Below are 10,474 nucleotides of genomic sequence, written 5' to 3' on the forward strand. Positions count from 1 at the left end.
ATAGTTATAACACAAATTATACTATTTTTAATATTAATACTTTTAATCATAATAAAAATAAAAATAATTATAACACAAATAATTTTTTTAATATTAATAATATTTTTTTTCAAATTTATTAATTATTTTATTAATAATATCAATTATAACAATAATAATATTTATAACACAAATGATAATATTTTTAATATTCACACTATTAATTATAATAAAAATAATAATATTTATAACACAAATAATATTATTTCTGATCTGAACACTTTGAATTATAAGAGAGAAAATAATATTTATACCACACATTATTATATTAATACATGTGGTTGGCGTGGACGCGTCCAGGCCCAACATGGGGGTGGGGGTGGGCGTGGATGCTCGTGTCTGCCCCGCTCCAGGGCAGGGTCGCTCATACGCCATGTGGCACTCGGTCTGCCTCGAGCAAGGGTCGGGCAGCCGAAGCGCCAGCTGTCCTTGCGTGGGCAGCACCAGGTGCCCGCTCCCCATGGCCTGTAGCCCCTCCAAAACTTGTGCTGATAATTTTCTCTCCAACCGTCCCTTCAATGCCAAATGCACCTCAGCGAAAAGACAACCCCACCCCTCCCCCACTGCCATTGCAACTCTTTGTGTCAAGGGCTGAGCTGCCATTACACTGCTGCTTTGTGTCTATGTAAACAGTAAGAAGGACACTGAGCCATTTTAGTATATTACGTAATACTCTATATTCACAAGAAAAAAATTATATCTTTTCAATGTGGAATAAAAAACCGTTTTGGTTTAAATACTTCAACTTAAAAAAATAATATACTAACATAATATTTTTTTAATGTGAGATATAAAACATTTTGAAATAATCTTTTAAACTTCATTATTTATAATATGTATAGTTTATATTCACATGGATTGTTTTTTAATTTTTTCATATGAAATATTAAAATTAATTTTTTTTTTAATTTTTCTAGGTTGATTCTGGCTGACCCGGGTCAACTCGTGTAACCCGGGACACGGCTCCTGGGCCGGGTTAACCCCTAGATCGGGTCTGATAATTATGAGCAAAACACAATGTAGAATATAGAGTAATTATTTTTGTGATTAAAAAATATTTTTTAATTTTTTTATTATTTTATTTTTATTTTTTATAAATTTAAATTGTTTTAATATATTGATATAAAAAATAAATTTTAAAAAATAAAAAAATTATTTTAATAATTTCCAAATAATGTTTTTTTAAAAAAACAATATCTCTTAACGTTTACAGACAGCACCGTAATAATCCAAACAACTTGTTCAATCCAAAAGTCTGACCTGCCGTGTTCAATCCAAAAGTCTATTTAAAAAATATTTTAAATAGAATCTTGCTTTGATACTTTAAACCCATCTTCTCCTTCTTCACCAACACGACATCATGGCCGCCCAATCACCTCTACTGTCTCTCCCTCTCCAGGATCGTGTAGCCATAGTCACAGGCTCATCCCGTGGCATTGGCAAAGCCATAGCCATCCACTTGGCTTCACTTGGTGCAAAACTTGTTATCAATTACACTTCCAACAAGGAACAGGCTGATCTTGTTGCTAATGACATCAATTCTTCCTGTGTTGACAATACCCCACGAGCCATAGTAGCCCAAGCTAATGTTTCCGATCCAGCCCAGGTCAAGTTTCTCTTTGATGAGGCTGAAAGAGTCTTTGGCTCTCAACTTCATATCTTGGTTAACTGTGCTGGTGTATTGGATCCTAAATATCCTTCCATTCCCAACACTTCCTTGGAGGATTTTGATCATATTTTCAGGTATTTTTATAAACCAACAAAGAGATGTCTTTTTACTTTAGCTCTTTTTTTTTTTTTGCTTTTGTTTTTAGTAAATAGTGAATTTTGCTGTATGATAGCTTGAAGGTAAAACAAAATGTATGTTTTGATATGCTGTCGGAAAATTACTGAAATAAATTATTACTTGATGACTGACTCAGATTCTGGATAAAGTTTGGCTTTTGAGAATAATTCTTTCGAGCAATGATTCAATGAGAACACCTAGTTATAGTAGTAAAATTAGCAGAAAAATATCAATGTTTCATCAATTAGAAAACAAACCAAATATTGCACATGATAATTTAAGATCAACAAATACATAATGCTTGAATTGTCAGCTTGAAGCTGGGAAGACAAAAACATTGATGGTATATTCTGGGCATATGCAAAGGGTGCTCTGCTATCCCTTATTTTTTTCCCAGTCCAATATGGATAGGGTGCTTGAAACCAGATCATTAAAGGTCTGTTTAGCTTTACTTGGACATTTTAGTAAAAAATTGATAACCTAATGTTATCTAAATAACTTGGCCCAGGAGAGGGTACTTGAAATTTTATAGTGAAGTTGAACGTGGGGGCCTATAAAGAGTTGTTTTTTAAGGCAAAGAATTTGCATCAAATTCCAACTCAGATTATGCTATAATGCATACAAGTTCCTGTTTGTATCTCATTTCAAAGCAGCATGATTTATGATTTAACTTTAAAAACGTTGTCTTTGTCAGTGTCAACACTAGAGGTGCATTTTTATGCTGCAAGGAAGCAGCAAATCGGCTGAAACATGGTGGTGGTGGTCGGATAATAGTGTTATCATCATCTATGGTCGGTGGATTGATGCCTGGATTTGGGGCATATGCAGCATCAAAGGCTGCAGTGGAGACAATTATAAGGATATTAGCTAAGGAACTGAAGGGAACTGGAATTACTGCAAATTGTGTTGCACCAGGGCCTATTGCAACAGAGATGTATTTTGCTGGAAAAACTGAGGAGCAGATAAAGAACAACATAGAGTCGTCCCCGCTAGGCCGGCTTGGTGAGACCAAGGACATTGCAGAGGTTGTTGGGTTTATGGCTACTGATGCTAGTGAGTGGATTAATGGGCAGGTAATTCGGGCCAATGGTGGTTATGTATAGGATTTGAAAAATTCATCCTACTAGTTTTTGAAAGAATAATTCTCTACGTTTTAAAAGTTGCTGTTCAAAGTTGTGTCAACTAGCTTGAATTGCATGCTAGGCACAAATGCAGACAAGTATGAAAATGCTTAGTGTTTTCATAAGCAGTTTTATAATGAATGATAAAGTTTTACGTTTACATAATTCAAGGCTTCTCACGTATTTGTTAATTTACCTTGAATAAACCACTTCTTCTGGCAATACATGTCCTGTACAGAATTCAAAACAGAAGATGAGGTCCAGATTTGCATTTGACCATCATTGAATGTATTTGCTTAGCAAAATCAAGCGAGACCCACTGAATGAGCTCTATATTTGTGAATTAGTTCTGTCTCCTCGTACAGGTTGCGAGCTACTAATGCATGCTTGATCTACTTGGTTGAACGAACAGAGATGGGTATTATATGTTTGAATGTTGTTTCCCCAGGATGGCAAGTTTAACTACAATTAACTATGTTTGAATGTTTCCTCAGGATTTGAGGGTGGTAATTTTTAGACCAGTATTTGTAGCCATCCTTACTGAGAAACAGGGATGTTGCATTTATGCGTGAACATAAAATCTTTATCGAAGGTTATTTATATACGTTCTATACTCTGCACTGCATTCATGACAATGACATCGCTTTTTTGCAACATTCAGAAGGCAGAAATTTCTTTTTTTCCACAACCATGTTGAACATTTCAGGGCAGAGTTCCACTTATCCGGATGCTGCTGTCATGAACCTGGATGACAACAGCTACTCCATTTGTTGGAATTAATTAAGCTGACAACCCCACAAAAAAGAGATGTGTTGCAGGGGACATCCTATGGAGAGCTTTGAGAGAGAAAAATGAAGGAAATTAGGGGGCGTTTCTTTCCCGGAAAGTGGTTTTCGGGAAACCACTTTCCAAACTTTCCTGTGTTTGTTTGCCATTAGGAAAGTTGGTCAACGGAAAACACTTTTCAATTAAAGAAAAATTTGGTTTGGTTTCCAGGAAAGTGTTTTCCTTTTATTTTGAGCGGAAAATACTTTCCGGAAGTTGTGAAAAATTTAGAAATGTCATATTATTTGCCGATTATATCAAATTTGGTCCTCAAACTTTTGATTGCTATATATATATATTTTGTTTTGAATATTTGTTTTTCAATTTCATCCCTTAGAATTTAATTTTTATATTAACTTTGGTCCTCATTTTTATTTTGCTTTTCCCTTATCATTTTTTAATTGAAATTTTTTATCTATCAAATTTGGTCCTCATTCTTTTGATTGTTACTTATTTTATTTGAAATAATTTATGAAATGTTAATTATTATTATTTTAATTTCTTCATCTTTTAATTTTTTAATTTTTTATTTGATCTTTATTATTTTGATTATTATTTATTTTATTTGAGATAATTTATGAAATTATATTTGTTCAACTTTTTAATTTGTAAGATTTGTTTCTCATTATTTTTATAAACTTGAAAAAAATAAAACATTAATAAGTTATTTTCCAGCTTATTTTCCATGACATAACCAAACACTGGAAAATGTTTTCTAACTTATTTTCCATTACACTACCAAACATCGGGAAATACTTTCCCGGAATTCACTTTCCAAAAGAAAACTACTTTCCAGCAAACAAACAGGGAGGAAACCTAAATAACTGATCGAATAAGAGGTTGGTTATACACAGAGAAAAGATAATAATCATCTAATAATATTCTATCTAACATAAGCTGCGTCTCATGCAAGTTAATACATATATTTCTGGTTTTTTATATTGAATTATCAAGCATGTTTGGGTTTTCAAGGAAAATGGTTTCAAGGGATGAAAGAACAAGGAAGAAAACCCAACCCAATATTTTTGAAGTACTTATTATACATGAAACAAACATATATGCATTTGATGGTAATCCATAATTCAGAAAACAATAACAGGTATCTCAATTAAAATACTAATTGATTAATCAAGTTTTTATTAGTATATTTTTATATAAAAAAAAACACTGGATCAAGAAAGATTTACGGATATAAATTTTCAAGAAAACAAGTACGTCCAGTGAAGGCGCGCTAGGCTTGACAGCGTGCCAAGCCCTGGGAGCGCTGGGTCTAATGCTAGCCAGACCCAAACGCGATTAGGCTTGACAGTGTGCCAACACCGAAAACGCCGAGTCTGGCGCTAGCTAGACCCAAACACGACTGCCAAGCCCAAGGGAATGCACATCCTTCTTTGGGCACGCCTAAGGGAATGACCATCCTCCCTTGGCACGCCCACCATCCTCTCTTGGACACGCCCAAGGGAATGACCACATCCTTCTTTGGAACGCCCAATGGAATGAACATCCTCTCTTAGCACGTCCACCATCTTTCCTGGGGCATATCTAAGGGAATCACCGTCCTACCTGGGGCACGTCCAAGGATATGACCCTCCTCTCTTAGGTCTAGTCTAGGGGAAGAGCTCAGCCTCCATGGACTTGACTACATTTAACGTCTTGAATCCTAATCTCCCTATACATTTTAGGTGTGTAAAAGTCCTCCGGGAACCCACCATATATCTATCAAACATTAATATAGATGTAAAGGATATTTATATCTCATTAAAGGCTATCAGGATAAAATTACACTCCAGACCTTCCTCTTCATAGAAGGACAAGACTCATGGGCTATAAATACACCATGAGAAATTCAAAACAAAAGTTCACACTCTTCATTAAAAAATAATTTTAAGAAAAATAATAGTTTCTCTCGAATTTACTTGTTTTAAGAAAAATTTAGTTTGTTTCACCATTAATCCTTTATCTCATAATCAGTTTTATATACTTTTTTAAAATAATATATTTACTTTATTAAAAAGCAAACCTTTTTAACAAATACTTCTATTTTTTAATAAAAAAAATTGAACTTCAAGCTTCTTAAATGATAAATATATAAGGCCAAATAAAAATCTGAACTATGTTTTTTGGCACAAATTCTTTCTTTATGATAGTAACTAGCATCTTAGTTTGTATGATGATCATAAGAATAATTAAGAGCCATGAGAATGTAAGGTGATTATGAATATATCCTTTAGTGTTCCTTTTAGATGCTCTGATTAAATACTAGTGACATTGGAGAGAATCTGTTAGGTGAAAACATGGGTGATCTTGTCTAATCACGCTTGCTTCTTCCACCATGATATAATTTTCCATTGCCTGTTTAATACTAAAAAGATTTCTATGAGGGAGAGTATATAACATTTCTCATAAAGAATAGTTATAGACTCCATTAATCAAGGTTTCGGTGATAATGAGTTCAAGAAGTCTTTCGATGTTGAGAATTTTCTTATTGAACCTTTGAAGATAGATTATAATGTTCATACCTTCTCACTATGTGATGATGAAAAGCTCGGTAATGCTCTTTTTAGCTGTAATATTTATATTAAAGCAAGAGATGAGTTTAGATTTGAGATCATTAAAATAAAAAATAGAGTCAGGCTTTAAACCATGGTACCATGCATGTTCAAATCCATAAAACATTATTGGAAGAACTTTGCACATAGAACCATTATCTTGTGTGGCATGCTTTGAGATGCTTCTCATGTTTTATATGTGCTCTCGAAGGGTAGTGAATTCCTTATAGTTGTATAGGCTGGCTTTTGCATATACACATGCTTTGGAGAGTCGAATGTGCAATATTCTATGACAAAATAAAGATTCTCCTACTTGATAAGAGTTATGCTCAAGAGGTTGTAGAGTCGTAGATCTCATCTCACACCTAGGTTTTTTTTTTCCTATAAGTGTGTGTGAGTGACACTCAGATGGAGATCGATAATGACTAAATTCTTATTTGAAGTGTCTTATGTGAGAGCGATGAATGCAGCTTCTTTTTAGTGTAGGAGTGTGAGCGCTACTCACTTACATATCATTCTGACCTAGCTCTTTATGTAATTGGAGTCATTATTGCATACTTAACAGTGTATTCATATGATCTTGTTGTTGTGCAGTAGAAAGAGTGTGAAGATGCAGTTGTATTGTTGCAATAACATCATTAAGTATTTGCACTTGTTGAGGGGGTTATTGAAAACTTGGGGGAGTTGGATTCCCTGTGGTAAATAGATTATTGACTCTCTCTTGTCCTGGAGTTTTGTTGGTTATGGAAAGAGATTTTTTAGTGAAAGGTGAAAAGTGTGAAATGAGAATGAACTAACTTTTTGTTTAGTTCTCAATAGACAATGCTACTGATGAAGTTGTGAATGAGAGAAAACATAAATTTATAGAAAGTTTGAGAAAATTGTGACTTATTGTGCTTACCTAGTGACCTAAAATATTTATAAACCTTGATAACTTCAACTTACCTCGATATGTGGAGAGTGGTGTTACAATTGATTATGGAAATGTTAGTGTCCATCATCAATCGATAGTATCTAGTTTAATCATTAGTGAAGTGGTTGATGAATATCAGTGACATGTTGTCTAAAAATAGTAATTGATCGAGAAATGAGATGCCTATTTTATGTGGTGTGTGTTGCACTGTGACCATTGGCTAGAAATGTGGTATCATCTTGCATAAAAGTTTATACTTGTAAATAATTTGTTAATAAATATATAGACTAGTTTATGCGCGTGGGCACCCTATTCTCACTCATCAAGACTAGAAAAATATGTTAAGGTGTGCTAGTAGCCGAGAGTTTTTTCATAGTACTAGATGTAGTTGTTTAGTTGGAGGTCTCTACAAGGTGATGATGGTGACCACACCATTTAGACTAGGGGTGATCATTTTCGGTTCGGTTCAGTTTTTATCTAAAAAAATAACCAAAATAAAATTTTGAAAAACTGAAAAATTTGAACCGGAACCGAACCGGAATCAGTTCAAACCGACCGGTTTCAGTTCGGTCCGATTCGGTTTTTTTAACATAAAAACCAAAAAAACCTATATTCAAACCGACCAGGTTTTTTTAACAATCTTCTCTACAGCTTCTCCAGCTTCCCTCTTGTTCTTCCCTACAAACCCCACAATTTCAAAAGCCCAATTACTCAACAAACAACAAATCTTAAACATGTAACAACTGCAAGCAGATAAAATACAACAAAGAACCATTCCATTATTCTAAATCGATCTTCAGTAACCACAAACTCGTCTCCACGCATTACAAAATGGTTATGAAAGAAACTAAACGACCAATATAAAAGTTAAACAAAAAACAATATCAAACAACTTTTTTGTATAAGAAAATACCACAAATCATTATATAAGAAACCGTTCTTTCTCAGTAAATTTATTGAAAGAAACACAGTCAACGACTTCAAAATCCCAATACACAAAACCCAAAATCAACAATCAAACGATAAACAGCACATACCACACTAAACCAGCCAAAAAGGCCACACAAACAGTTAAACAACGTAGCACAGTAACCCATGATGTATAAAGCCTTTACCTTTCTTCTCAGCCTTAGCAGGAATTACAGCAGGAGGTGCTTCAACCTTAAAAAAGAAAAAAAAAGGACACAAAACCACGATGAGAGGAAACAAACATTGAAGCCTTGAAGATGAAGATTTGAAGCATACACTAAACCAGTCCCTAGGTTGCTAGATTTGAAGATGAAGATTGAAGCCTTATTGAAGTTTTGTTAGACGACTAGAAGTCTAGATCTGGCCATGAAGTTTTGTAAAGTGATGGAGAATTCATTTTTTATCATGTCGAGAGTGTGAGAGATTGAGATTTGAGAGTTGTGGCTTGTGAGGGCTTTGGGGGGGGGGGGTTGCTGGATGCGGAAGGAGGGGGAATGCGAGGGTTAAAAATTTAGAAAAGGGCTTTTATAGTATTTTTTTTTAAAACTGAACCGGTTCGGTTTTTTCGGTTATTTTTTTCGGTTTTCTCGGTTTAATCGGTTTTTCGGTTTTTTTGCTCACCCCTAATTTTGACAAGGTACTAATTATTTGACCCGCGCTCTGCCGCGTGTTAAATATTTTTATTTTTCATTAAAAAATTGTATATGAAGGTTGTTTCAATGTATTTTTATAGTTTAAAAAATTTAAGTGCAAATCAAGAAGTTTATGCACACATATAATCAAATAAACCGAGAACTATGTGCGCTAATAAATAAATAAAAAATCATCAACGACACCTAAAAATAAAATTTGAAAAACTGAGAGACAGATGTAGATCAATATATTTAATTTTGCAAGATGGAACATTTACCCGATCAGTTTGCTAATTTTTGTTTATTAAAATATTTTTTATTTAATCAAACGATAATATAAATAAACAAACATATTAAATTGATTGAATAAAATAAAAAGAAAAAAAATAATATGCAAGGCTACACATATTAGAAATATCATTTGAAAATAAATATTTTTATTTTTAAAAATATAGTTTATCTATACAAAAGATAAAAAAAAAATCATAAATGAATTAGAAAAACTTCTTTGAAAATTAAAGGTATAACCAAAAAATCATCATTATTTAAAAGAGGCTCTCTAAATAAAATAAAAAAGAAAAAGGGTATTAATATAAATACAATTAAGTTTATTTAAAAAAAGACATCAATTAAAATAAAAAAAATAAAAAAAAAGAGAGTTAAGTGATACTAAGCTAAGCAAATTTGCCTAGACCTATTTCATAAGAGGCCATACAGAGGTCTATATAGGCCGCGCGACTGAAATTTTTTTCTAACTACACCTAGGATGAACTATATACCATCTATCTTATTAAAAAAATATATATATATATTGCCTACCGAAATAAACAACGCGTAATCTAAGTCTATTTTGCTTATAGTAGCATAACATGCATGAGATATGCAAAACTCTCATGCATTAGCATTTGCATTCCTAGCCATTAATGGCTAGGATGGCTAGCCTATCTAAGCCATTCTTGGATAGCATTACTTGTTCTTTTTAACTCACATATATGTATGTATGTGTATGTATGTATATTACAAATAATGAGTATTTCTATTATCCATTCCTTTAAACCGAAAACGACTAGTCTTAGAACAGAATTTTCTCTTGAAGAGTCACTTGATTTATTTTTTTGTCTTTATTAGTATGGTGTTTTTAAACCAATTTTACTAGCATGTAAGAAACTAATATATTTGTAAGAAAATAATTTTTTTCGAATGCTAAATAATAATATAAAATATAATTTTATTTATAAAATCGACTAGATATCACTTAATTAGTTAATGATTATTGCTATCATTTTTATTTTATTTGAAAGAGAGCAAAAACTTTATTCTTAAACCAGGATCGTTATTAAGACCGAGAGCTCACTCTCCGTGGAAAAGAAAGACTGAAAAAATCGGATGAAACCGAGTGGAGGTCTTCCACTATAGGGTGTGGTGCTTCCAGAGGCATCATACTATCATCATCATCTGGGACCCACACCCTTCTGCTCGACAAATCTATCACGCCACCACAATCTCACCGTCCACGTGTCTAGAACCATCAACCCTCCAAACTTCCAACGACACCCTGCATAACTGACCACGCAAAGAAACCCATATGGAGGCTAAAACAGTAAACTCACAAAACTTCCCCAATTTCCCAACCTTACCCT

The 10,474-nt window shown here is 33.4% G+C and overlaps 1 protein-coding gene across 1 annotated transcript; it reads left to right on the forward strand.

Moving 5' to 3' along the window:
- Nucleotides 1-1,327: 1,327 nt before the first annotated feature.
- On the forward strand, nt 1,328-3,111 carry LOC7489674 (NADPH-dependent aldehyde reductase-like protein, chloroplastic). Its single transcript, XM_002319130.4, has 2 exons — nt 1,328-1,782; nt 2,520-3,111. The coding sequence occupies exons 1-2, from the start codon at nt 1,400-1,402 to the stop codon at nt 2,926-2,928; spliced, it is 792 nt and encodes a 263-aa protein (XP_002319166.2). The 5' UTR covers nt 1,328-1,399; the 3' UTR covers nt 2,929-3,111.
- Nucleotides 3,112-10,474: the final 7,363 nt, after the last annotated feature.

This window comes from Populus trichocarpa, chromosome 13 (assembly GCF_000002775.5).
Source record: "Populus trichocarpa isolate Nisqually-1 chromosome 13, P.trichocarpa_v4.1, whole genome shotgun sequence".
Classification (NCBI taxonomy): domain Eukaryota; kingdom Viridiplantae; phylum Streptophyta; class Magnoliopsida; order Malpighiales; family Salicaceae; genus Populus; species Populus trichocarpa.

Coding starts and splice junctions, on each gene's coding strand:
- LOC7489674 (XM_002319130.4), top strand. CDS start 1,400: ATGGCCGCCCAATCACCTCTACTGTCTCTCCCTCTCCAGGATCGTGTA. Junction 1,783..2,519: donor GATTTTGATCATATTTTCAG/GTATTTTTATAA, acceptor TGTCTTTGTCAG/TGTCAACACTAGAGGTGCAT.